Below are 26,376 nucleotides of genomic sequence, written 5' to 3'. Positions count from 1 at the left end.
GTCATTTTATACGTAGAATTACTCTATTGCTCTATAAAAATTCTAAATAATTTTCATGTATTTTTTATGAAAAGGAAATAACCATTTGTAATATTTATAAAGTTCAGAAACATTTTTTGTCATATTAACATATTTAATAACGTGCATTAATACTGTAAAACTAGTGCTTGAAAGTAGAAGGCTAAAGATTACTTTAAATCATAGTCTAGCGATTAAAACGGGAAAATATAGTTATCCCTGACGTTTAATTAAATTAAAATAACCTACCGTACAGGGAACTACGGTTGCTCCATAAATATAACGTCGCATATAGGATATACAGCATGTCAATTTGTAAACAGTCTCAAAATGCGATTCCCTAACATAATGCGGCGTTGTGAATGTTATTTTTCTTTCACTGAGAATGTTTAAATTAGCTTTTCCGTTTCCTTTTCATGGTTTTTATCATTATGAGCTTTCGACAGCCAAATTCATAATTGCTTGATATAGAAATGCATTTAATATAGAAATATTTTAATCATATATTAAAATATATGTTTTTAATAGTAGTAACGTAAATCTGTGTATATTTAAGGCGATAGATGCAATGAGATCTAAATTTTGAACTATTGGTCTATAAATAGGGCTGCATTCTTGAGCCTCTCGAAAGTATGCGAGGTAAGATCTAGTTTTAATTAGAATTGGAGCAGTGATTTCGAATCAGAGGCGTACGACATATTTTTGTTCTCGCATAACGCGGTTACATAAAGTTGAACTAATAGAAAGTTATATTATTTAATTTGTAGTTAGCCACGCGGTCGTTTTTATTTTTGTTTCGTTTTGTCTTACCTTTCTTCTAACATTTCGCTGAATGTTTTACTTTTCCTTCGGCTTTTGTCTAGCTCTTCCTGCTCGGTGAGTTTTTTAACTTCGACGACGCGTTCGATGATGTGTTCCTGTCGTTTTCTCCTGCTGCTCTTCCAGTTATCCAAATTCTGTAACGAACGGAAGTAATTTAGTATCATCGGGGGTCAATCAATTCGTTCGACGGCTTACCTGTTGCCAGTCTTCCGTTTCATCTCTAATCTCTTTTCGTTCTTTTTTTATCTCCTCAACTTTCTTGATTTGTTCGTGGGCTTTTTGGAATAACGGACAGGGGGCAACTTTGACGAACTGAAGGGGATTGCTCGCCGGCTTCGGCGGTGGTGGTCTGGTGATTCGGCATTTCGTCGGTAAATATTCAGTATTCAAATTCTGGAATAAATTTAAAAGGAAATTGAAGCGTTTTAATTAGACAGATGGTATATATAGGATTCTGATAAAAACCTGGTGAAAACTACTTAATACGGTATCTAATATTCACACTAATGGTAAAAACATTCGGTATTCACATTTGCAAAATATATACATATATTAATGTTTTTACCGGCCTATAAATAAATGTTTTAGAAGAAATTCCTAGAAAATATACCTATTGGCCTGTCCGTTATCTGTGACTACAAATTATCATTGTATTAATTAAGTTAATCATTACATTGGTATAATTATAGCCGTTCGTATGTAACTGTCCTACATTTGGACCTAGTACTATGTTCATCGTATACTACTGACATCCACTTAATAGAAAATGGTAGGTTTATAATATATTCGATTATAACTAAGTTCCTAAACCGAATATTTTTGCAAAATTTGCGTAGAAATATTAGATAGACTGACACACTAAAAAAAAGAAAACTGTACTTTTGTAATAATATTTTTCGACAACTAAATTTGTCCAATAAATATTTATGCAACTTCATATACAATATACCATATATAATGTAATATAAGGTTGGGGGTTGGCAAAAACCCATTATATCTATAATATTGCTTCGATTACTGTATATAATAAAAATGTATTAATTAACTAAATCACACTTATATCACAATAAAAATCTATTATATTGTATACTATTCACATACAGATAAAAACAAATATTCACAGTAATGTTTCGATAACGCTTTGATGGTTAAATTAAGTAGGGGACAAAATATAACATGATGATGATAGTTTGTATCTATCGCATAAAATCATCGTTTACTATGATTTGTGCACATCGAAGAAAAGTTAAGCTGCATAGACTTCATTTCAATGTCTACATTCATTCAATAAGTATCTTGCAACTTTAATTAGGAAATACGGCAATACACGTATACGATTGTTGAAAAAAATAATTATATGAATAGTATACCAGAGGCATACTCTTTAAAGTAAACAATTAAAATCTCACAACAATATTTCGATTCTGCTTCGGTAACTAAATTCGTCTGATGGGCATTTATGAGAGTTTACGTACAAAATATAATGACAATGGCCTATATTTATTGCATGAATTAGCTACCGAATTTACCCAACATGAATTCCATTGGGCAAACTCGTTATCAAGGGTAACCCAAGGCCGCGTTAATTAACCACGGACAGCGAAGCAATTGTTATATACCGCTACGGAAGAGTGGAACAACTAACCATTGAACCCATCTGAAAGCATTATTTACAATAAACTGAATACATACATTATCTGACAAAAATAAATATATTTATCTTTCGTTTATTATATGTTGTTGACATCGGAATAATTTAAATAAATAGCATTAACATATTCGTACAAAAACACGCCAAATTTAATACAAGTTATGAATGTTGTGGAATACATTTAACATTCATTCAAAGATTGTTACTTTAAGCTAATTAATTTCAAAGAATTCTATTAATGTTGTTCTGTGAAACTGATTCATTAATAACCAGATATAAAATTCAACCTAATTCATTTGTTGTGAGAAACCGATTTTATTAAATTGAAATGACTATTGTGGTTATAAAAATTTTTGTCAGGTTAAAATAAATAAATAGAAATAATAGTTTTAGTGGATAATCTTGTAATACGGGTTGGAAATTAGGAATAATGTTATTTTAATAACTCATTATATCAGAAAATTGCAAGAAAAAAGAAAACGTTCAACAATGTGAGAGTATTTTAGAAAATTACAAAATATTTTTTGTGCTAGGCAAATGGCCGGATACTACTTATTTTTCTCAGCATCGTTTTTTCTTCAACGTTGGGATCTTATTATCAGCTATGTATGAGGATATTTTTGAGGAAGCAGAAACAGACAGTGTAAGTTATTCCCGATCACCCCTCCTGGTCTTTTTTAATTTTTTTTTGCTTTTGTTTTTTCAGGAGGTAATTAATACGTTTATATTGACGTGATTTATAGCTTACGTGAGGCTATAAAATTCAGAATTTCTGTTCTTTATTACCGATCCCTACGTGCCAAACAGGGATTTCACATACATCAATTTTGTAAACTAGACTAAACATGGTTACAAGAAACAACCACATGTACAAGAACTCATTTCAAAATGACGGTATTAATAGTTCTATAAAAAATAATCCACGTTTTTAACGTTTGAAAATAAAACATCATGAAATTTTACTCGACAAAGCAATCAACATCAGAAAGGATAAGCTTTTTGCCCAAGTTCTAAAAGTTGTTTCATTCTATGATAATACAATCTAAATTATGATCTCACTTTCAGCACTGAATCTTTTATTTTTCAAAAAATGTCGGGTTAAAAAAATTAAAATAAATAATAATCGCATGGAGCAATGTCTGGATTATATGATGACTGCTTTAAATTGCCTGAAACGTTTCGGAGAACCATAGAGTAGCAAAAGGCCTTAATGTCTTATCAGGTTTTATCACGATATATATTAAATTAAGCAAAACAATAAAAAACCGAATTGATAAAAACGCAGATTATTTTTTTATATACATAATATTTTAAAATTAGCATAATGGCTAACCAAGAAATGTGGTTGCCGGTTTGGTGGCGCAGTGGTAAAGGCGATAGGACGGTCCTCCTATTGTTGCGATAGCCGCGGGTTCGAATCCTGCTGGGGCATGGTCGTGAATTTATGTTTGTGATTGTTTAAAATTTGTGAATGTTCTAGGCAAGAGTGTAACATCCGACAAGGAAAATGATCCCAGTCACGCCAGTAATCAGGCTGGATAAAACCGGATGTCTTATGGGATGATTTCTAGAGTTGGTCACTCACCAGCCTCACCTGCTGCTGAGGACCGTGGTTCGGGGCCCACATTAAACTTTAGGCCCAGTCCAGATAAGAAATATGGTTAGTATTAAGGGTGTCGGTCACAAAGTAAAATATCGATATTTTACAAAAATATATTAATATTTTTAAGAAAAAATACAAATATTGATATTTCATAAAAAAGTATCAATATTTTCTAAATATTTCAAAAAGAAGAAGAAGGCGTCCGGTTCCCATCTCTCTGCAGTCTCCAGGCATTTCCGAGAGAGTAAACGGCATTAAAAAAACAGTTTTAATACAGAGACAGACTATTAGTCATAAACTTGTAGTATCACAATTGAATACAAAAATAAACAAGTGAAATTCAACAATAAAGGTAAGCCTGGGGATTTTTAATTTGCAGCAACATTCCTGTGCTCCCCATGTTTCATTTTCATTGTTAGCCGTACAAAAGCGTTATGTCACAATAAATAAATGTGGTTAGATCTCAAGGTTTTTCAATAAAAATTCAACAAACACCAGCACCAACCCATGCTAATATGCATATACAGAGCGTGCAAGTAAAATAAAAAAAAATGAGGCACAAGAAACCTGAACAAGTACAATCTGGGTTAATTTCTCAATTAATTTGTTCTAATGAGTGAAAACGCATTTCGTACATTATAAATGTGTAATATAAACCTGTAATAGAAAAAAAATCAAATACGATTTTAAGGTTATTTAGTCGCAGCAACATTTTCATAATTCATTTTTAATTGCATTAGTTCGGATTATATATAGTTAAATATTAATACAGATTGTGGATTTTTCATGTTACTTATTTGGTAACAGTTTACACTTGCACTTATTTGGTAAAAATTAACGATAATTACAGATAATAATTAGTCATTTATATAATAGTAATCACAAAATTCCTTCTATTTTAAGATATGATATAGTGTTTATTATTTATCGTTCATATTCGAATTATTGAGATAATTTTAAATAATAGTAAGGACAAACTACTGTTTCTTAGTGTGTCTAACTGTGGTCAATATTTTCAAAGGAATATTTTAAATGAGATCATTACAAAAATTAAAGTAATGACCAAAGACTATCAGAATGTAAATCCAACCCTTGGTCGAAACTATGAGACTCGAATGTCTAAGGGGGTGTTACTAAATTAGCAGTTTTATGTTTACTGTGACACTATTACATGAAAAAAACATTATGCCAAAGTGTTATATTACTTTACTACTTTTAATGACAATATAATGATTTATAGATAAGTTCGGTTAATATAAAATTACTTACACTAGTTCAAGAAATTCCTTAAAGAGTATTAATTAGAAAAAATTGATGATAAGTAAACGATAAATCATAAAATGCCCTATTTTTGAAATTATTAAACTAAGGCTAGACATACACATAAAATATGTAATATAAAATAATTTTAAATACTGTTATTAATATAAAAAAAATTAAATGAATATTATTATTAATTTTGTTATAGCAAGTGATATGTTGGAAAATGTCTTTTGCACAAATAACAACATTATTTCACACGTTTATTTAAAACGGTTTCTATATAAAATGGTGTTCGAAATATTGTAAAATATTCAATACTAGCGACCCGCCCCGGCTTCGCACGGGTGCAATGCTGATACTAAATTAAATACACTACAGAAAAAATATGAACGTTGTATATAAAAACATAGCGGCCCGCTCCGACTTTGCACGGGCATAAAATATATATGCCTATGTCACTCAATGAAAACATGATTAAAATCGATCCAGTATTTTTGGTTCATTCATTACTGCCCTTGGCCTGCACGCATTAAATTTCGAGTAAAACAATTCCTCTTCCCCTATACTTACTATGAAGATTTCCTGCTATCTTTGGAATATCTAAATTCATACAATTTTTATTACATTACACATTTTTAAACGCAAATTTTAAATTTGTAATATCTCCGAAAATATTTGTTTAATTTACATGCTGTAAGGAACCATATTGATCTATATTTATTGTACACTGTATTTAAGGTACTTAATTCGATAAGGATTAATGCCGTATTGCTTAAAATAGCTTCGTAAATAAGCCATTTTCTCATGTAAAAAGTAAACAATAAAAATGGTTAATGTGGGTTATCCCTAAAAGATAAACATATACTATCGCGGACTTTTTTGTAGACCTTTTTATGGTGTACAATACTGTAGTACATTAATTTGATCTAACTCGTAGGGTTAGGCAGTGTTTTTGCTAATTGCTAAATAAGCCTAAAAAAATAGGTTAATTTACGACATCACGTTAGAAAACTCTAAAATTAGCAATGTTGCCTCAGTATATTATACATGTATTATACATATAAACCTTCCTCTTGAATCACTCTATGTATTGAAAAAAACCGCATCAAAATCCGTTGCGTAGTTTTAAAGATTTAAGCGCACATAGGGATATAGGGACAGAAAAGGCGACTTTGTTTTATACTATGTAGTGAAGTTCGGTTAATATAAAATTAGTTACATTAGTTCAAGAAATTCCTTAAAGAGTATTAATTAGAAAAAATTGATGATAAGTAAACGATAAATCATAAAATGCCCTATTTTAGAAATTAAAACTAAGGCTGGATATACACATAAAATATGTAATATAAAATAATTTTAAATACTGTTATTAATTAAAAAAAAATTAAATGAATATTATTATTAATTTTGTTATAGCAAGTGATATATTGGAAAATGTCTTTTGCACAAATAACAACATTATTTCACACGTTTATTTAAAACTGTTTCTATATAAAATGGTGTTCGAAATATTGTAAAATATTCAATAAGAGTTACAGGATAAATATCCAAGATCCGAATTAGTAGATGTAACACGATGCTGTTTTTTGTTTCTTTAAATAAGACCTCCCATGAGTAATACAATAAATAGGTGTCTAACGATGCCAAAAGTCTATTCATTTTCGTATCATGACTCCATAGGTCGAACTGAAACATTTATATGTTTGCCTTTGGATAGTTTTGAATTTTGATTCATTTCTCTTTCATCTTTTAATAGTTCAGCAGAACGCCCGTAACGTTGTCTTCCTGAAATTGTACATGTGTCCCCTTGAAATACGACTCGAAATAATATCTCGCTAAATTTACCTTAGCGAAAAATTTATTAGTCTGTCTAGTTTACGTGAAAAATCAACTGGTTAATGAATTTGCTTCGCAACACGTTTGATTTATATTCGACTCCAAAAGGATCATAAGATAATAAAACGTATTATTTTGAAATTTATAATTTCATTCTTGTTTTCCAACGATTTCGGAATTATATTGACTAATAACTATTCTATTTTTCAGCGGGAAAATAAAGTTTCGAGTTTCGCAATAGTTTTTTGTAATATTTTTCCAACTGTTTCAATAGTACTCATCAGAGAAAATCGATAAAAAAACACTGTTATAAATAAAAGTGATTGCCAATAAAAATAACTGTTAGGTCTAAGAATTTACTCTTATTTCATCATTCTCCGCAACTTTTTCCCGTAATTCTAACAATGTATCAATACCACGCGGATAAAACGATATAGGTTTGAAAGTTATTCATTATTTTTGCCATTTTCCCATTACTTAAAATGTTTTGTGTTTAGAACAAATATTTTTTTATAATTACAAGGGTCTCAATGACATATTGTCTTTTTATTTAATAGAAATAAAATATAAAAAGAACGATTTTTTTGGTTGTCTATGGTATTTTTTCTCACCGATATTAAAAGCATATTTTTTAAATGGTTGAAATTAAACTCGATAGCTTGGATATCATAGGATAACATTATTAATTAAGCTTTTACAATTGTTTGAATTATTTGATTGTTTGATAAGACGCAACGACTTTGGCTTTGACATACAACAAAATTCTAATCAAAATAAAATAATTGAACAAAAATGTCATCAAATATAATTTATTTTAACATTATAGTACATCTAAAAACTACAGTTAATTATACAGCCACAATAGTTTATAGGTTAGAGTTATAACCTTTTATCACTACTGCTTTCAAGAATTTTGCATACGTCTGACAACCGGGCGACTTTGACAGGCTCATTCTTTTACGGGTTCAAACTAATTAGACAGCATTGTGTCTCTTTTTAACTAGAATAAAATGAGAAGGAAAATATTGTCTGATTCTAAAGCGAATTTATAAATTGCGACAGGCAATTCATTACACATTTTGATGACGTATGTACAAGCAAACATTGAATAGAGTATATTTCAACTATAATTCAAGTATATTAAGTTAAACATTAACTATTGCAATGAAACTTAATTAAATTGCAGTTTCAGTAATTTTAGTAGCACAGAAATTATAAAAAAATAGATTCGAATAGATCGAAATTACTTAGAAAACGAATAGATACAATTAAAACAAGCACAAAGCTAAAACGTTTGTCACTTTATCACCTTTAATTATTACCATTAATGTTTTGACAAATTTTTACAAACATTTGATAATAGGGTTAAAGTTAGGTCACCAGTTATTTCGAATTTTACAGGCTGTTATATAATGAGAAAGAATAATCGTCAGAACAGTAAGTATGTAATAAGTCAGTGACGAATAGTCATGTAGGACGTGAGACGGCTGTTTTATTCGACGGGCTATAGTTTTTAGGGCATATAAACAATTAATGTCACTCGTGGTAAATGAAAGTCAAAAGTATCGATTTTGTAATGACATTAAAATTACGACTAAAAATGACAGTGATAAAAATTAATCCTGATATTAATACAGTAAGTTCTATTTTATTAATTGGTCTCACATAATGAAAACTCTTTAGTTAAAAAAACCCAACTGTTCAAACACCAGAAAAATAAAGTAAACGATGAATAACAAACTTACGTCGGGCACACTCTAATTAACAAGATACCCACGAAGATGAGGAGAGAATTCAACTTTTCCCCGCTTCATATCTCGTTGTTAAATAAATGTTTTCACTTCACTTGCGGTTTTTTTTTGTTATATATACATATACCAGTAGCCTTAACAGCGCGATGGGCGAGATATGACAAAACTTACCCGTTTTTCATGGCTGTCCTTGTCATGGTCGTGGTTTTCCATATTTATTACATCAAAATTTCATGCTTATTATTCCTGCAACAAAAGACATTTCTTAGAAATGCGAACAGGTACCGAAAACAACGAAGCAAATTCAAATATGACGTTTTTTTTTTATTTATTTTCTTCTGGTTATTTGAGTGTTATGAAACCGGTATTTATGCAATAGGTATAAAAATATTAAAGAAGAATGAAAATCAATGAAATGTTTATTTTTTGAACTATTTAAATGATTTCTTAGTGTCAAATCTCTAGTATAACAAACGATTGTCAGTTTGGTGTTTCACAAAACCACATATAATGATAAGAGTGGCCGTTGCATCCTTGAAAAGCTAATATATATATATACAGAGTTATTTATGATATATGAATTATCAAAGTTTTAACATTGTTGTGATTGTTCAATCATTTAGATGTGATATATCTTGTAGATAAAAAATAGACAGTTATTTTAACGCATGCAGAAATAAAACTTTCAAAGAAAAACATTGAAACGAACAGTAGTTTTGTGGAATCGAGAAAATTTGAATTTCTATGAAGGAATAATGTTTTGCTTGTTAATAAGGAACATACCGAGATGATGGGAATTTGATCTCAATGGATACCATTGAATACGACTAACCCATTTACATATAATAAATGTAATTTATGGTTAAAAAAAATGATGGGATATTCATGGTGTATAATTTTTTGTGTGTCTATTGTGAGCAGAGCCTTATAGAAAAATAATTACACTGCTCTTTAATACGAAACGAAATGCCAGTAAAGTTATTATTTGTTGCAAAATAGCTATCAAAGCAATTATTTTTCAACTAATAAGAAACAGCCATTTATAATGATTATTACATTAGAATGTGTACCGGGTTTGATATAGTATATAAACTAATACCTACATGAACTGGTTGTTAAAAATTCAATTTACATACCTATAACTCAAGTATGTTACGTCAAATATTTACTACCATAGTTAAATTGAGTTAAATGTTGCTTAATCACTTACATGATCTTTGAATTATTACAAATAGTGGAATTTATTCGACCCATACATATTAAACTTAATGACATTTACATATATATTAATTTATTTCAACTATTAACTCAACTGTATTAAGTCAAACATGTACTTTTAGAAGTAAACTTAAAAAAACTATATTTTGAACAATTTTAATTCTTCCACCAGTATTCAAATAAACAATTACAAACAAAAATTATTTGATTTACATTAAGTTAAATAAGTTACCATTACAGTTAGACTTAATTAAATTCTATTTCCAACAATTTCAATACTATAATATAATGTTGAAATCAGCTTCAATTACTTACCAAATGAAAACTCTATGGTCTATCCAACGTTATTTTGTACATACGTCATCTAAATTTGTGACGACAAAACGTTACACTCTCGTCTCTAAACGTCTCAATGTTGCCGCATCGACTCTGAGTTTTAGTTCTGTTTGGCTTTGACATACAACAAAATTCTAATCGAAATAAAATAATTGAACAAAAATGTCATCAAATATAATTTATTTTAACATTATAGTATATCTAAAAACTACAGTTAACTATACAGCCGCAATAGTTTACAGGTTAAAGTTATAACCTCTTATCACTACTGCTTTCAAGAATTTTGCATACGTCTGACAACCGGGCGACTTTGACAGGCTCATTCTTTTACGGGTTCAAACTAATTAGACAGCATTGTGTCTCTTTTTAACTAGAATAAAATGAGAAGGAAAATATTGTCTGATTCTAAAGCGAATTTATAAATTGCGACAGGCAATTCATTACACATTTTGATGACGTATGTACAAGCAAACTTTGAATAGAGTATATTTCAACTATAATTCAAGTATATTAAGTTAAACATTAACTATTGCAATGAAACTTAATTAAATTGCAGTTTCAGTAATTTATTAGTACAGAAATTATAAAGAAATAGATTTGTTTCAAATACAACTAAATTATAAGAAATAACATACTCACTATTCTAAGTAAACTTAACTAACACAAATATGTATTAAGTGCATTTATTGTTAAATATATGACTTGTCTCGATACAAGAGCCAGTATAGAAAAGAGGAAGAAAAGTTAGTAGAGCGCTGTGTCTTGTATCGAGGGGGTATAAATTACCAGGGATGAAAATAAAGTTTCTCTTTTGTCCTAAGACCATAAGTGGAGTATTGATTCCGTCCCGTCCCGAATCATAAGTGATTCGTGAAAGGTTATGGGCCCAGAATTCTCGGTGTAAATGAGAAGAAATAGTAGGATGACGACGGAGAGTGCAGGGAATAGAGATTAGGTAAAGTTTTTAGTTCGGTATGGTATATATATAATTATTAGTGTTGGAAACAATCGACTATCGACTGTTCAGTAATTGACTACTTTTTACTATCGACTATTTCAGTCGCTATTTTTGGTTCGACTGTTTTTACTAGTAACTGTTTTCAGTCGCTAATTTCGGTCCGACTAATTTTATTATTATTTACTATCGACTGTTTCAATCGTTTACTTTTGGTTACTACTTTCGGTTCTCTTCATTCGACTGATTTTTAACATTCTGGCCTTCCGTCCTAGCCGCGACCTTGAAAGTAATGCACCGAATTTATGCTTATATAGATTTATATGTAATATATGTGGTTTTATGTTTTTTTGTAGTTTGCTTGTGTATAACTATATATTGTAAATTAATATAGCAGCATTTTGGAACGCTAGTTTACGAGGACAAAAAAATAAAATTGTAAATGATAAATAGTAAGATACTTTTGACTGGCATAATAGGTAATACTTTGGACTGGTATAATAGGTAATACTTTTTTGATAAACTTTCACGATTTTTGTTCAAGTGTCTTGTTTGTCGAAACTTTTTTCTTAAAATCTTGAAAACTAATATTAGGTTCCAAAGGTTTCAGAAATTGCATCGATCCAAAAAATTTGAAGAATATTTTGCAGTAGCAGTTTTTAAATTTCTTTTAAAAATATTAACGGTAAAGAGGTGAATAAAATATATTAAATATTTGTTTATTACAATTATACATTTTCTGATAGGAAAATTCTACTTTAATATTCAACAATTTATTTAGAGCACCACAGTTTTTATTTATTAACAACATTTGTTTATTTGTTTGGACTATCTTAACAGAATGTGTTCAACATTTAAAGCCCATTGAAATAATGACCAACGAGTTATCTCGTGAAAGATATCCAATTTCAAAATTTCAAAATTATCTATTAGATGTCATCAATAAAAGACTGGCGATTTTAGAAATGAATACGATATGCGGGAAATCCACATTTTTAATAATAAAATTGATAAAAAAATGGCTAGAATGAAAGAAGTAATTACTCCAAGTACTGCAGCAACTTTACAGATTTTTGTTTAGTGTTTTTGTGTAGTTAAACTTGATTAAATTGTTTTCAACATTCCCAATCGCTTTAGTATTACAAATCGGATTCTGGCCTTCTTGCGTCAATTTCAAATAATAATAAACAGCTTCATTTATTCAAAATATCACTCATTGCGGTCAAACTTAGTCAAACGGAATTTTCAACAATTTTATCTGCACTAATATTAAAAATCACTTTATTATTTATTCCATACATATCTGAAACGTCAAATGTTTACTACTAAAGTTAAACTAAACGTGATTTTCAAACAGTCGATTGTTAATTAAATTAATGGGAGTTAAAGACATTAAAAGAACGGGGGAACATCCAAACCAGACGAGAAAATAAAATATATCTACGAGATTCAGAGACATCAGATAAAGCAAATATGGTTATGTCACCTTTATTTATCGTCCACATATATTTGATCACGTTTCAGATCTCGTTTTATTCCTTTCTACATCAAATGTTGAGCGTGTTGATTTTTCAACAACGTTATATGATGGAGAGTTAGAGTTTACCATTAAAAGGAATGCAAAGAAAACGGTTTTATCGATTTTTTTCTGTCGTCAGATAAAAAAAAATACGATGAATATATAATACAGAGTAAACAGGAAAAAATCAAGGTTACGAAGAGGAAAAATTTTATTGAATGTCGATTATCGTTTGATTAATTGCTGATTATTAATAATTAAAGTATATTTTTTTTCAGTATCTGTCAGTTGTACATTTAATCTAATCAAAATTAGAACAAATTAGAAATCAATCTTAGCCAAACCTATATATAAAGCAAAAACTAATATAAAAAAACGAAAAGCAACAAAACTCAAAACTTTTAGCCAAACTATAATATATATTAAAATGTAACGTAAAATCTCCTTGAGCTTATTATTTTGTTTATAGAATTATATATATTATAAGTAAAAGTTAGAAATGATATAAATACAGGATTAGTAACAGCAAAAAAAATGTTAATTATCAAAAGCACAGACACAGGCATTTATATAAGCAAAAACTAATATAAAAAAAACGAAAAGCAACCAAACTCAAAACTTATAGCCAAATTATAATATATATTAAAATGTAACGTAAGATCTCCTTGAGTTTGTTATTTTTTTATAGAATTACATATATTATAAGTAAAAGTTAGAAATGATATAAACACAGGATTAGCAACAGCAAAAAAATGTCAATTATCAAAAGCACAGGCACCAATTTGAAATTCAAACAAAATAATTTATTCATACCGAAACCCACGGAAATGTTGAGTCATTAGGTGTCATGAAATAAAGAAATTTCAGGGTTCTTTCCTGATTTGTCAATTTTCTACCTATCTCTCTTTTTTCTATCGATAGCGGCATGCAGTAGACTACTATAGAGATGAAAGAAATAAGAGAACTTTAAAGATAACATACATACATCATAACATATATATATATATATATATATATATATATATATATATATATATATATATATCTTGCCGTGTTAATACAGTATGCAGTTGGCTAACTTTAATACTGATATAAATACATAGGCACAAACTTACGGCTGTAGTTCTCAGGAATTTCAACAATTTTTTGACAGAGACGGCATTGGTATATTTTGTAATGTTCCATTTTTGTTTGTTTTTTTTAAATCAAGGGTGATCAATATATTTAAGTTTTTAATAAATATAGCTTTCAAATCAAATTCATACACTAAATTTTGGCAACATTGTTGGTTATCGCAAGTTTGAAAGCTCAAATGATCAAAAAAATTAAATTTTAAACGACATCCCTGTTTGTGGCCAGAGGAATTGTGACAGAATAACGGAAGACAATAGTTAAAATGAAATAAAACATATGTCGGAGTTAGTACTAATTAAAATTCAGCTTGAATAAAATAAAAACAAAACAAAAAAGATGTATAGTATTACAATAAAATGTTATAAAAATAAGCATTAACAGAATATATCCATTTAAATCTTAATAAAAACTGATAATTACTATAAATAGTACATGAAAACGTCAATGTTCATCAAAAATAATTACAATAAAACTAACAGGTCAATTTAACTCCCCGGCCTGACACATAGATGGCGCTACTAGAATTAAATCCATATGTTTTTTAATTAGCCCTAACCCTCAAAAGATGCGTGTGTAAATTTGATAGCTGTCGGATCATTATTTTGTGAATTATAGTATTTTGAGTGAAGCAACTTTTGTGAAAAATATGGATAAAATTTTGCGTGTTGATAGAATATTGCTTTTTGAAGGGAAAAAATACAGTTGAAGCAATAACTTGGCTTGATGCCGAGTTTCCGGACACTGCTTCAGGAAAATCAACCATCAAGGATTGGTATGCTAGGTTTGGACGTGGTGAAAGGAGCACCGAAGACGGTGAACGCAGTGGATGCCCAAAAGAGGTTGTTACCGACGAAAACATTAAAAAAATCCACAAAATGATTTTGTATGACCGTAAATTAAAATCGAATGAAATAGTAGATACTCCAAAGATATCAACTGAACGTGTACATCATATCATTCAAGAATATTTGGGTATGAGAAAGCTCTGTGCAAAGTGGGTGCCGCGCGAGCTCCCTTTTGATCAAAAACAACGACGAGTTGATGATTCGGAGCAGTGTTTGAAGATGATCAAGTGTAATAAACCCGAGATTTTGCGTCGATATGTGACAATGGATGAAACATCCATCATTTCACTGCGAAGTCCAATCGACAATCATCCGAGTGGACTGCACACGATGAACCCCCTCCAAAGCGTGGAAAAACGCAACAGTCGGCTGGCAAGTTTATGGCGTCTGTATTTTGGGATGCACATGGAATAATTTTCTTTGACTACCTTGAAAAAGGAAGGACCATCAACAGCGACTATTACATAGCGTTATTGGACCGTTTGAAGGACGATATCGCCGAAAAACGACCGCATTTCAAGAAAAAGAAAGTGTTGCTTCACCAAGACTATACACCGTGTCACAAGTCAGTGAAAACGATGACAAAAATCCATGAATTGGGCTTCGAATTGCTTCCTCATCCACCGTATTCTCCAGATCTGCCCCCCAGCGACTATTTCCTGTTCTCAAAAGAATGCTCGCTGGGAAGAAAAAGATCGCCGAAACTGAGGCCTATTTTGAAGCAAAGGACAAATCGTATCACAAAAATGGTATCAAAAAGTTGGAGGGTCGCTATAATCAGTGTATCACCCTTGAAGGGAATTTTGTTGAATAAAAAGAAATTTTGCCAAAAAAATGTGTTTTACTATGGTAGGCCGGGGACTGTTGACCTGTTAACTGCATGGCTACAGCTAAATTAGACAAAGCCATAAACAAGCATTTTCAATTACATTTAATATTTATAAATTCACGTATGAGTCATTATAATTTAATCGGCGTTCTTCGTTTGTTTTTATCCGTCAATGAAAAAAAATCACCCGACCTAACAAGTGCGAAAAACGAACGATTAAAAAACCATAGAATAAATGAACTTATTGCCGGTATTAAGTAAAATTTTTAAAGGAAATGACCTAAATTATGTAACTACCTATTGTTTAAACAATACGAATGAGACGTTTCGAAAATTTTAATGTTCCTGATGATTTTTTACATACTAATTTGTTTTGTAACCGTGCTAATCTTACGAAAGACCACTCACTTGATCACTTCATACATTCAGCTCACATCTGAAGACATTTTTTTAGGCGTGTGTCGTATAAGACATATTTCGATAACTTTACAACAGGTCGGTAGTCTTCTTTCGTTTTATTGAATGTAATATTTGAATTTTTATTGTAGATATGACCGAGTTATATGAATATTCATATTGGGTAATGTTAAAATTCTCCTACCGTATAATAAATTGAATATAAGTAGTTAGAATTTTGTCCTGCAGTCTTTCTTCATTATATTTTATGTAATTTTTTTGTAAATAAAAAAATATAGACAAAATAATTCTTAGTGTTTTTTCGTTTTACTTTATATAATTCACGAAAATTACAACAGGTAAGTGACGATATAAATAATTGGGCACAAGCTTGGAAAATAAGAATTAATGAAAGTAAATCTGTTTATGTGTAGTTAATCTATAAACAGATCGTACAAGCACCGATAACATTAAATAATAGTATCACTCCATATAGCAACAACGCGAAATATCTCGGTATAAATCTTGATGCAAAACTTCGCTGGAAGGAGCATATAAAGAAGAAAAGAACTGGAATTGATATATAGGAAAATGTACTGGTTAATTGGATTTCACAATTATCAGTACATAATAAATTGCTATTATATAAGCAAATACTGAAATAAATACCTATATGAACATACGGAGTTCAATTATGGGGATGTTCTGCGAAGAATAACATAAATAAAATACAAAGTCCTGAGAGATATTGTGGGCTCACCCAAATACTATAGGACTGATTAACTACATCGAGACCTTCAGATATCCATAGTCAGTCAAGAAATCAAGAGAATTGTAAGAGGGTATGAGGAAAGACTCCATTCTCATGAGAATATTGAAATATTGCAGCTTTTAGATACCACCAGAACAGGACACACACTCAAAAGAATCAAACCCTCTGATCTTGTGTAGTGACGTGCATATAATAAGAAATACAGCAGTGACATGTATAAACATTATTTTACCAGAGACTGAGATAGAGCCGATGGGTCCTTCTAGTTATATACCTAGATTTAAGCTATCACAAAGACAAATTATAGGTTAGATGGAAACGACTAGTAACAATGTATTCATTAAATAATAAAAAAATTATATAATATTTATACTTTCCCTGCAATATTCCTGGATGTCTCACAAGTTTTTGATCGGGTTTGGCATTCGGGATTAATTTGTGAGATGAGCAAATTGTTACCGAGTCATATTTATTCGGAAGAAAATTTAAGAAGATTATCGCACAAAATGGCGTTCTCGACGTTGAAAACTATTTCGGCTGGAGTTCCACAAGGTAGTGTCTTAGGACCTCTCCTGTCTCTGCTCTACACTACTGACATTCCAACAACAAAAGAGACACTACTTGGTATCTTTGCTGGCGACAAAATAATTATGGCAAAAGATATCTCTGCCTAGGGCAATAGAAAAAGTGCAAGTGACAGTCAACAAAATCTACAAATGGACGAAAGATTGGAAAATTCAACTTAATAGCTCCAAATCTGTCCACGTTAATTTTGCATTGCGGCGAAATAATAAAAACTTAATTATATCACTCAACGGATGCCCGATTCCTCAAGCAGAATCAGCTAAATACCCTGGAATCCATCTTGACGGTAGATTAAATTGGAAACATCACGTTAGACAAAAAGCAAAACACATTAGAACCAAAATAAAACAACTATACTGGTTAGTCGGAAGATACTCTCAACTTGACCTAAAATCAAAGAGGTTGATTTATAAGATAATTATAAAGCCAATTTGGATCTATGGGGTGCAAATATAGGGTTGCACTAAAAATTCAAATCAACTAGTCATACAACGCTGTCAAAACAAGGTTCTTCGATTGATTACCAATGCCTATCGCTATGTAACCAATGAAGAACTGCACGATGACCTGGAAATCAAATGGATTTGCAAAGTTATCCAAGATTTCGCCTTGAAACACGAAAGAAGATTACTAAATCATACTAACGTGAAAGCAATACAACTGCTGGACAGCGTGCAGGATGTCAGGAGATTGAAGCGAACAAAACCATTCGAACTTACATAAAGTGTATACATTTAGTGTAAACTATAGCTATAAGTTATTATAATTTTATAATTGAGGAATACATATTGATGTATTTTCTGGCATTCGTCTTGCTTTTTAATTAATCCAAGTACATAGGAAAAGTAGTAATAAATTAATTGTAAATTAAGATTGTACTAAGCGTATCTAATAAAGATGTTACAAAAAATATATATTTATACTTTTATAAAGGATATTCGACGAGTTATGTGAATATTCATGTTGGTTAATATAATCTAAGATGTTGAAATCTCTCTACCGTATGTTAAAACGATATTAAATTGTTGAAAAATATTTCAAAATGCAACAGTATTACGCCACTAGAAATAAATTATATGCCTACTACCGTTTAATGATTCATATCGATATTTAATGAGAATTTAATTAAAATACGATTTAAAGTAAACGAATAAAGGTTGCTATACATTTCTGTATAGCGATATAAAAACGGAACACCTATAAAGGGTGTGGCAAAAATGTAAAAATTTCGCATAATATGAATCTCATCCTTGTAAATGTCATTAATGAGTAATATACGTGCCGAATATAAACCATTGGAATAAAATATTGGACGAATTCTCGGCATAGATGAAATTTCGAGGAAGAAAAAGTCAGTAAGTGATCTTTATATTCTGCGAATAAAAATTCGATACATTTTCAGGGAGGATGTTTCAAATGGTTCTATTTTTATTTTTAGGAATTCTGAACATATCCAACGACCAAGATCAATAAAAGGAAGAGATTCAAGAAGAAACTGCCTTTAAATTTCTTTCAAATTAATTAGTATTAATCGATTAACATCATTTAGTTTATACATATACATGTTTTTATAATTTAATATACCGTATATACATATTTTCAGTCATACTAAATAGTTTAATAAGTTTTATCGTTCGACAAAGATAAACTTACTAGTTCCATTTCATCAAAACTATTGAAAATTGCTTCCACACCTTTTTTTTATCCATAAATGATTCCCTACACAAATGATAAGAATCACAAATCAAAGAGATCGTGGTGTTATTTTGATATCAGGTTTATCCTCACGAATATTTATATCGAGCTGGGCTGAAATATCACAACTGGAGGCAATCCATAACAAAATTGTCGTCAACCAAAAACACTCCAACTTGTTTTGATGTCGAAATACTTGGTTCACACCACTTGTTAATTGTTTTAGATCATTGTGGAAGACCCAAACATTATCCGTAGTGAACGAAACATAGAAAATACTTTTGGTCCTCCTTGAAGTGTCATTTGAATGTTCATTCCATAAATCATAGTGTATACGGCCTATTATATCTTTGTTTAAAAATGAAATACCGCATAATAAGTCCAAAATTGTCAAAAATCCAGAATAAAATTATCCTACCATATAATTAGGAAACAAATTAACATATTTATCGAAGGAACATTATTTATCATTGTTTAAACAAAACTTATAACAAAAACGATTTCAATCAATCCTAATGTTCCTAAAAACAGAGATTATCAATATTATTACAAAAAAAAAACGTTATCAGTACCACCACTGGTTTAACTGCTTTTTTTATACACGACTAATTCTCCTGTAAGAATAAACATCAACAAACAAACAAAATCAAGTAATTATACAATAAACGTTAAAGCAAAAAAACTTGACCTGGTATATAACATTTCAAGTTTTTTACTGTTATAATAAAAATACCATCGAACTAGATTTAGAAGCCATCTTTGTCCCACATAAGTATCTCTCACGAATAAACCATTAGATCCTGACAAATGAGTTGCTTTATTATTAATTAATAACAAAAAAAAGATAGATGATTTTTAGATTTAATAGTCGTGGAGCCAAATAACAAATAGTTCCAACGACATTATTAATAAACAGTTTCTTAAATTTTTTTCAATAAATATTAATATAAGAACGTGGATGAAGATAATAAATAAATGTTTTCTTATTTCATGCTCAATACTTGTTTGCAGACAGCATTGTTAGAAGTATTAACGAGTTTGTCTAGTTAATATAAACATTGACAATTAACTGCAAGAATAGTTCTTACATGGTTAAGCAAGTATAAATCTATTCGTCACTCAACCTCATGTTTCATCAGAGATAACTCATAAAACCAGAGACATCTACATTTTTAAACGATGTTACTTTAAACTACTAATACACGACCTCAAATTCTCAATATATATATATATATATATATATATATATATATATATATATATATATATATATCAGAATTAATTCGTAAATATGATTTTAAAATCGATTTATATCTATCCAATGTCGATCTAAGACAAAACTGTGTGCATTATTAATATAGTTTTTAATTACTTGTTCGACTTGTTCGAGAATAATAATAATTAATGTATGCCCGGCGTTACAGCAAAATCTGACAATATCCGTCAAAAGATCTTGATAACGTTCGCCTTGGCGTAATTCCATGTAGATGGTTTTACTTTCTTGTGCAACGCTTATCAAGCTACCTGTTCAATAACGATTTTTATCTTTCTCCTTTATTAAACGTATTATTCAAAATCTAGAAAATCAATTTATTACATAATGCTATAAACTACTTTTACTAGACGGTCATACATAAAAATCTCGATCCAGTGATTTGAAATCAGTTTTTAATTACGTAACGTATGTTACTCTATGTCTTGGAAGCCCTTGGATGTTAATTGAATCTGTTTTAACAACTCTATTGTTTCTTTTTTGTTTTGTTAGCATATAATATATATTTGCGGCTCTACACAATAGATGGATGATGAAAAAGAATTGTTCCACGGCTATTATCACAGAATTAGTTCATAGTATGAGATTGTGAAATCTAGGAAATTACAGTGGGCCAAAATTGTCGCCTGCATTTTTTCTTTTTCGTTAATTAAAAACAAGAAGAATGAATCCGCCATTAACTCATACCATTACCTTGCAACATAAACTGAAGTTTATTTAAATAAAAACATTAAAAAGTTTCTAATTTTCTTTGGCTGTACATATATTAAAATAAAACAAAATTATGGTCACTGGTTTATGGACACAAATTATTTTAAAACCTCGAAAGAAATGAAAGTTGACTCTTAAAGTGTCATTACATCGCCACTTTATTTACCAAAAAAAAACGTTTTATAATGGACCTTGTTAATTAATTTTATCGTAATTATTCAAACAAAAACAGACAACTCTCACTAAAACACTTTAATAGGCTTAGTTAACTGAAAATAATAAGAATGGTTTTCAAATAAAATGGAGCCGGCTTGGTTGACGCTGTGGTAAAGGCGACAGGCCGGTCCTGTTACTGTTGCGATAGTCGCGGGTTCGAATCCTGCTGGGGCATGGTCGTAAATTTATGTTTGTGATTGATTAAAATTTGTGAATGTTCTAGGCAAGAGTGTAAAATCCGACAAGGAAAATGATCCCAGTCACGCCAGTAACCAGGCTGGGTAAGACCGGATGTCTTCTGGGATGATTTCTACAGTTGGTCACTTTAGAAACGTTAAACTTAGGCTTTTAACTAAAGAAGATTTTAAAATATATTTAAAAAAATTAAATAATTAAAAAAATAAGAATTTTAAAATAGCACTTAATTTTTAATATATTTGATGTCTAATTATATAATTGGTTTATTATATATGAAAGGGATTAGTATGCAGTAAAGGATATTTTATAGACAATGTACATGGCGACTTACATTTGAGTAATTATTTTTGTAATCGAACAATTACATTTCGGTAATAAATCATTCTTATGAAGTTTAGATAGGTAATAAAACGAAGAACAATAAAAATACTATAATTAGTAATTTAACACGCGATAATTTGTGAAAAAAAGGTAACGCATATAACCTGGTATTAATAGCTATGTGGTATAGTATTTTTAAAACTATATTTTATTACAGGTTAAATATTGAAGTCAATAACCTAAAAATTATAGGTTACGGAAATGTACAATAATAGAGTGTCTCAATTGTTACAAAACATATTTACTTAGCTTGTATGGTCTATAAATTCTTCAGTTTTTTCACACTGTACTTAAAAAACCGCTATTTTAAATCCATTTTTATTATAGACAATGGTATTAATTGAAAAATTACCGATGTTCACACAATTCACGTTTTAGTTACGTGAAATTTCTAAAAACAAATTGAAACAGAGTTTTTTCAAATGAAATTCCTTGATGCTTACAACAAGAGGAATATTCCAAGTGTTTTTTACTGTAGAACTAAAAACACGGTTAAAAGAACTACCGTTTCTTCCTGGTTCTCATAAAAAAGGGGACTTTGAAAGGTTGACATTTGCGATAAAAACAAAATCAGAACGGACCTTGATTAAAATTGGTATCATGCACTTTATGAACGGCGCGTGTAATATTAATATTAATGAAGATATGTAGAGTTCCTGGAGATTAAAAACTGAAACTATTGTGTGTGCTGACGTATATTGGTGTGGTTTTTTGTGTGTAAGATATAAAATACTCAGATTTTATTATTGGGATATCCTTTGATAAGAAAATGTTAAAAACAACTCATAAATTCTTTTCAATACACGCCTCTCTTTGCTTAAAAATATTAGGAATGTGAAATAATTTTAAATGATGGCGAAACTTATAGTTTATTTGATTATAAGTGATATTTTCAATTATTGTAGGCTTTGCTTCTGCATGTGGACATCTTGAGCATCACGTGTTTATTCTAGAGATTCCAAAAGGGGTTTCTAAATCCATAACCATATCTCCAGCTAAGGCTATGAGGACTTTCAAGGCGTTAAAAGTGATTAGCGATGATCACTACTTTTGATAAATTGACATTATCGTATTGTATTGAAAAAAAACCCTCCACACTACTTTTCATATTTTAAAGCCTCCTCTAAAACCAACGAGGGGTTTATCTGGACTGAACCTACTGTTTAACGTGGGTTCCGAATCACGGTCCTCGGCAGACATCCGGTCTTACCCAGCCTGGTTACTGGCGTGATTGGGATCATTTTTCTTGTCGGATATTGTACTCTTGCCTAAGGACAATCACAAACATAAATTTACGTCCATGCCCCAGCTTGATTCGAACCCGTGACTATCGTAACAGCAAGTGGACCGTCCTGTGGCCTTTATCACTGCACCAGCCAAGCCGGTTCAACATTATTTTATAGTCTTTTTAGAACAAAATGTATCTATGGGTATTATTTACAAAATAATACGTTTATTAAAAATATAAAGTAAACGTAACAAATATCGACGTTTTTTCATCAATAAATCAAACATCAAGTTTGTATTTTTATTAACCCACTTTTCCAATGCTAATTCTATTAAAATCAAATCTAACGCTTGGCCGATTTTTTCGTTTTAAACCACAAAACGATGCCACAAAAAATTATCTCACACTTGCCATAGTCTTTAACGAATCTATTCGATAGATTTACATTATCCTACATCAAATAGACGATTTAGTTGAATCGGAAAGAATTATCGGCTCCTGCTGCTTGATGGGTGCCGTTTCTGTATTATGATGTCATGATATGTCTGATGGCGATGCAGAACGCAAGCAAGCGATCCGATGAATCACAGGAATTTTTATCGTTTTTTTATTATTTGATGTAGGTTTTGCAGGAAATTTTCGTTCCAAACTGAAACGGTTAAAACAGTTTTCATCACAACTGATGTACCCGTTTATTCTTGGTTTTTATTGGTCTATAAGAATACATATTATGTTTTTTTTCGGTGATGAGTCAGGTTATATCATGATGCTTAAATGATAAAAATTTGTTAAAACTTAGTTATTATCTGATAACAAATGGTAGGTCGAAATTATAGGAGAATCCAATCCTCAAAGGTGTGAAACAATAACATTTAAATTATTAGGGAGTAGATATTGTTAAGTATATTGATTAAATATTGATATTATTAGATGATAATAAAGATCAAACATTTTATTTAAATTTAAATCCACTGAAAGCAGTTTTACTAGTAAATATACCAAAATTCTAATAGTAGGCTTTATCTTTCTAATGTGTCACTAGTTAACAAATACAAAACAGAGGGCAATATTATTTAATTTCTTAAGATTAGTCTTAAAAAGATGTGAGATAGAACTTATATACCGAATTGATATAAAATAATTTCAAATTTTATCAAAACTAATTCACAATCAATAAAACAAAAGTGGATTTTGTAGATTTCTAATTATTTAGTCCAATAATTGTGTTGTCAAAATATCTATTGTATGTAATGTATTTTTAGAAATATTGTCAGAGTTACCGCCCATTTATTTCCGTGGCTAAAACTTAAGCATCTGTTTTCAGTTAATGGAAGACATAAAAGAGAATTTGCGATCAAAACTGAAGTCAATTTCCAAAAAGAAATCGTTTTTTATTTCCCAAGAATTACATTCAATCTTAAATAATAAACTTTTTGTGTTTTAGTGCCTAATTGACGGTACTTATTTTACGGGAATCTTGGATTTAATTGTTATATATAAACAAAAATTGTTGCTTTTCGATTTCCAGCAATATTTTAACTAAATTAACCATGACAGAAGCACTACAAACATATTACAACAATGACAATTTTAAAATTCAAGTGTTAAAAAACTAACATTAAAATATTTTGTTTTGACCTGTCATTTTTCCTTTCATATTTCAACAAACAATATTTCGGACCAATTCTGAACCAGATTAGAATTGAGTTACTGAACCGACACAGTTAACAGTAAAAAAAAGGTAAAATATTACAACAGGAAATATTTTATAAAATACGTATCAAAAAAAATCTGTTGGTGTTGCAGATTTATCTGTGATTTTTTGTCGCGGAGTCACGTTTAAAAATGTCGATGTCATTAAACTGCGGAAACTAATTCAAACGCCCAAACTTCCTGTCATGGTAAACGCAACTCCGGTATACAGTTTCATTTAGGGATGTACCCAGCGGAGAAAAATATCGATATATCGGAAAACCACGAAAAAATGTAGATACTTCTTTTTAACGATATCGATATTTTTTGCAACAGTCCTAATTTTCGAGGACAAAAAGACTGGGGGAGAAATCTCGAAAAAATAATCGATATATATCTTGAAAATAATGATAAAGCGATATTTTTTCAAAGTCCCTAGTTTTATTTCGTCACAGTAAGACACAAAGTACCGGGGGATATATTAAAAATTATTTACAAAATCAACCGAGAAAAAGAACGTGAAAAAGTGTGGGTAGTACCTTCTGAGAATGCCGCGTACCCTTTCATTCATCCAGTGACATTGGCTGAAATGGTCAAAATACGAGGAAAAAAAACAAACGGAGCGTCGAGATTCGAAAATTAGCGAACAAGAAGAGAAGAGCTAATAATTACACGAGTATTTTACAATCATGTATTGTCCAATCGTGACTGTATTACAATACAAATGACTAATAATACTTTATTTTCGGGACAATTTGTTGGACTGACTGTTTCTTATACTGCTGGAGACCCTAACAGTTCGACCTCGCAGTGGCGTAACAAATTACTGTATTATTAAAAAATAAAACATACTAAAATAAGAAAAAATAGGAAGACTATTAATTAAAATCAAGAAATAAATGTTGTTGAACAAAAATAATTTACGGCTTACAGAAGTTGAGTAAAATTCTTCATCATACATATACATTTTTAAAAAAATTCTAGTCTCCTTTTACCAACGAAGATTTATCAGGGCTGGATCTACAGTTTAACGTAGGTAACCACGGTCCTCGCCATTAAGTCTACCGACTGGCTAGTAAATCAATTTAGAAATCATCCTAGAAGACAACCGGTCTTACCCAGCCTGGTTACCAGCATGACTGGGATTATTTTCCTTGTCGGATTTTGCATTCTTACCAAATATTACCAAAGGACAATCACAAATGTTAAACAATCATAAACACACATTTACGACCATGCCCCAGCAGGATTCGAACCAGCGACTATTGCAACAGGACTGTCCTGTTGCCTTTACCACTGCGCCAACCAAGCCGGCACTATTATTTTTATTTAGATATATTTTAATATTATTGCATTTTGTTCCTTTAAATTAAACTGAAACGCCAATGGATATGAGGGTTACACATCGATTTTCAATTAAGGCAATGTCTGGGGTATTTGTAGATATTT

The 26,376-nt window shown here is 30.2% G+C and overlaps 1 protein-coding gene across 1 annotated transcript in view; it reads right to left on the bottom strand.

Annotated features, from left to right (window-relative positions):
* smash (smallish) overlaps nucleotides 1-26,376 on the bottom strand; it is a 54,471-nt gene that overhangs the window by 5,043 nt on the left and 23,052 nt on the right. Inside the window, exons 2-4 of the mRNA XM_076406460.1 lie at nucleotides 9,116-9,190; nucleotides 1,036-1,233; nucleotides 829-974 (exon numbers count right to left, since the gene is read on the bottom strand). Coding sequence (XP_076262575.1) covers nucleotides 829-974; nucleotides 1,036-1,233; nucleotides 9,116-9,157 — 386 coding nt within the window. The 5' untranslated portion in view covers nucleotides 9,158-9,190. The remainder of the gene's footprint in view (nucleotides 1-828; nucleotides 975-1,035; nucleotides 1,234-9,115; nucleotides 9,191-26,376) is intronic.

This window comes from Rhynchophorus ferrugineus, unplaced genomic scaffold (genome assembly GCF_030347505.1).
Source record: "Rhynchophorus ferrugineus isolate W39M unplaced genomic scaffold, kcgeb_rfMv2 rfM5, whole genome shotgun sequence".
NCBI lineage: Eukaryota > Metazoa > Arthropoda > Insecta > Coleoptera > Curculionidae > Rhynchophorus > Rhynchophorus ferrugineus.
This window is presented reverse-complemented; position numbering and strand designations above follow the sequence as displayed.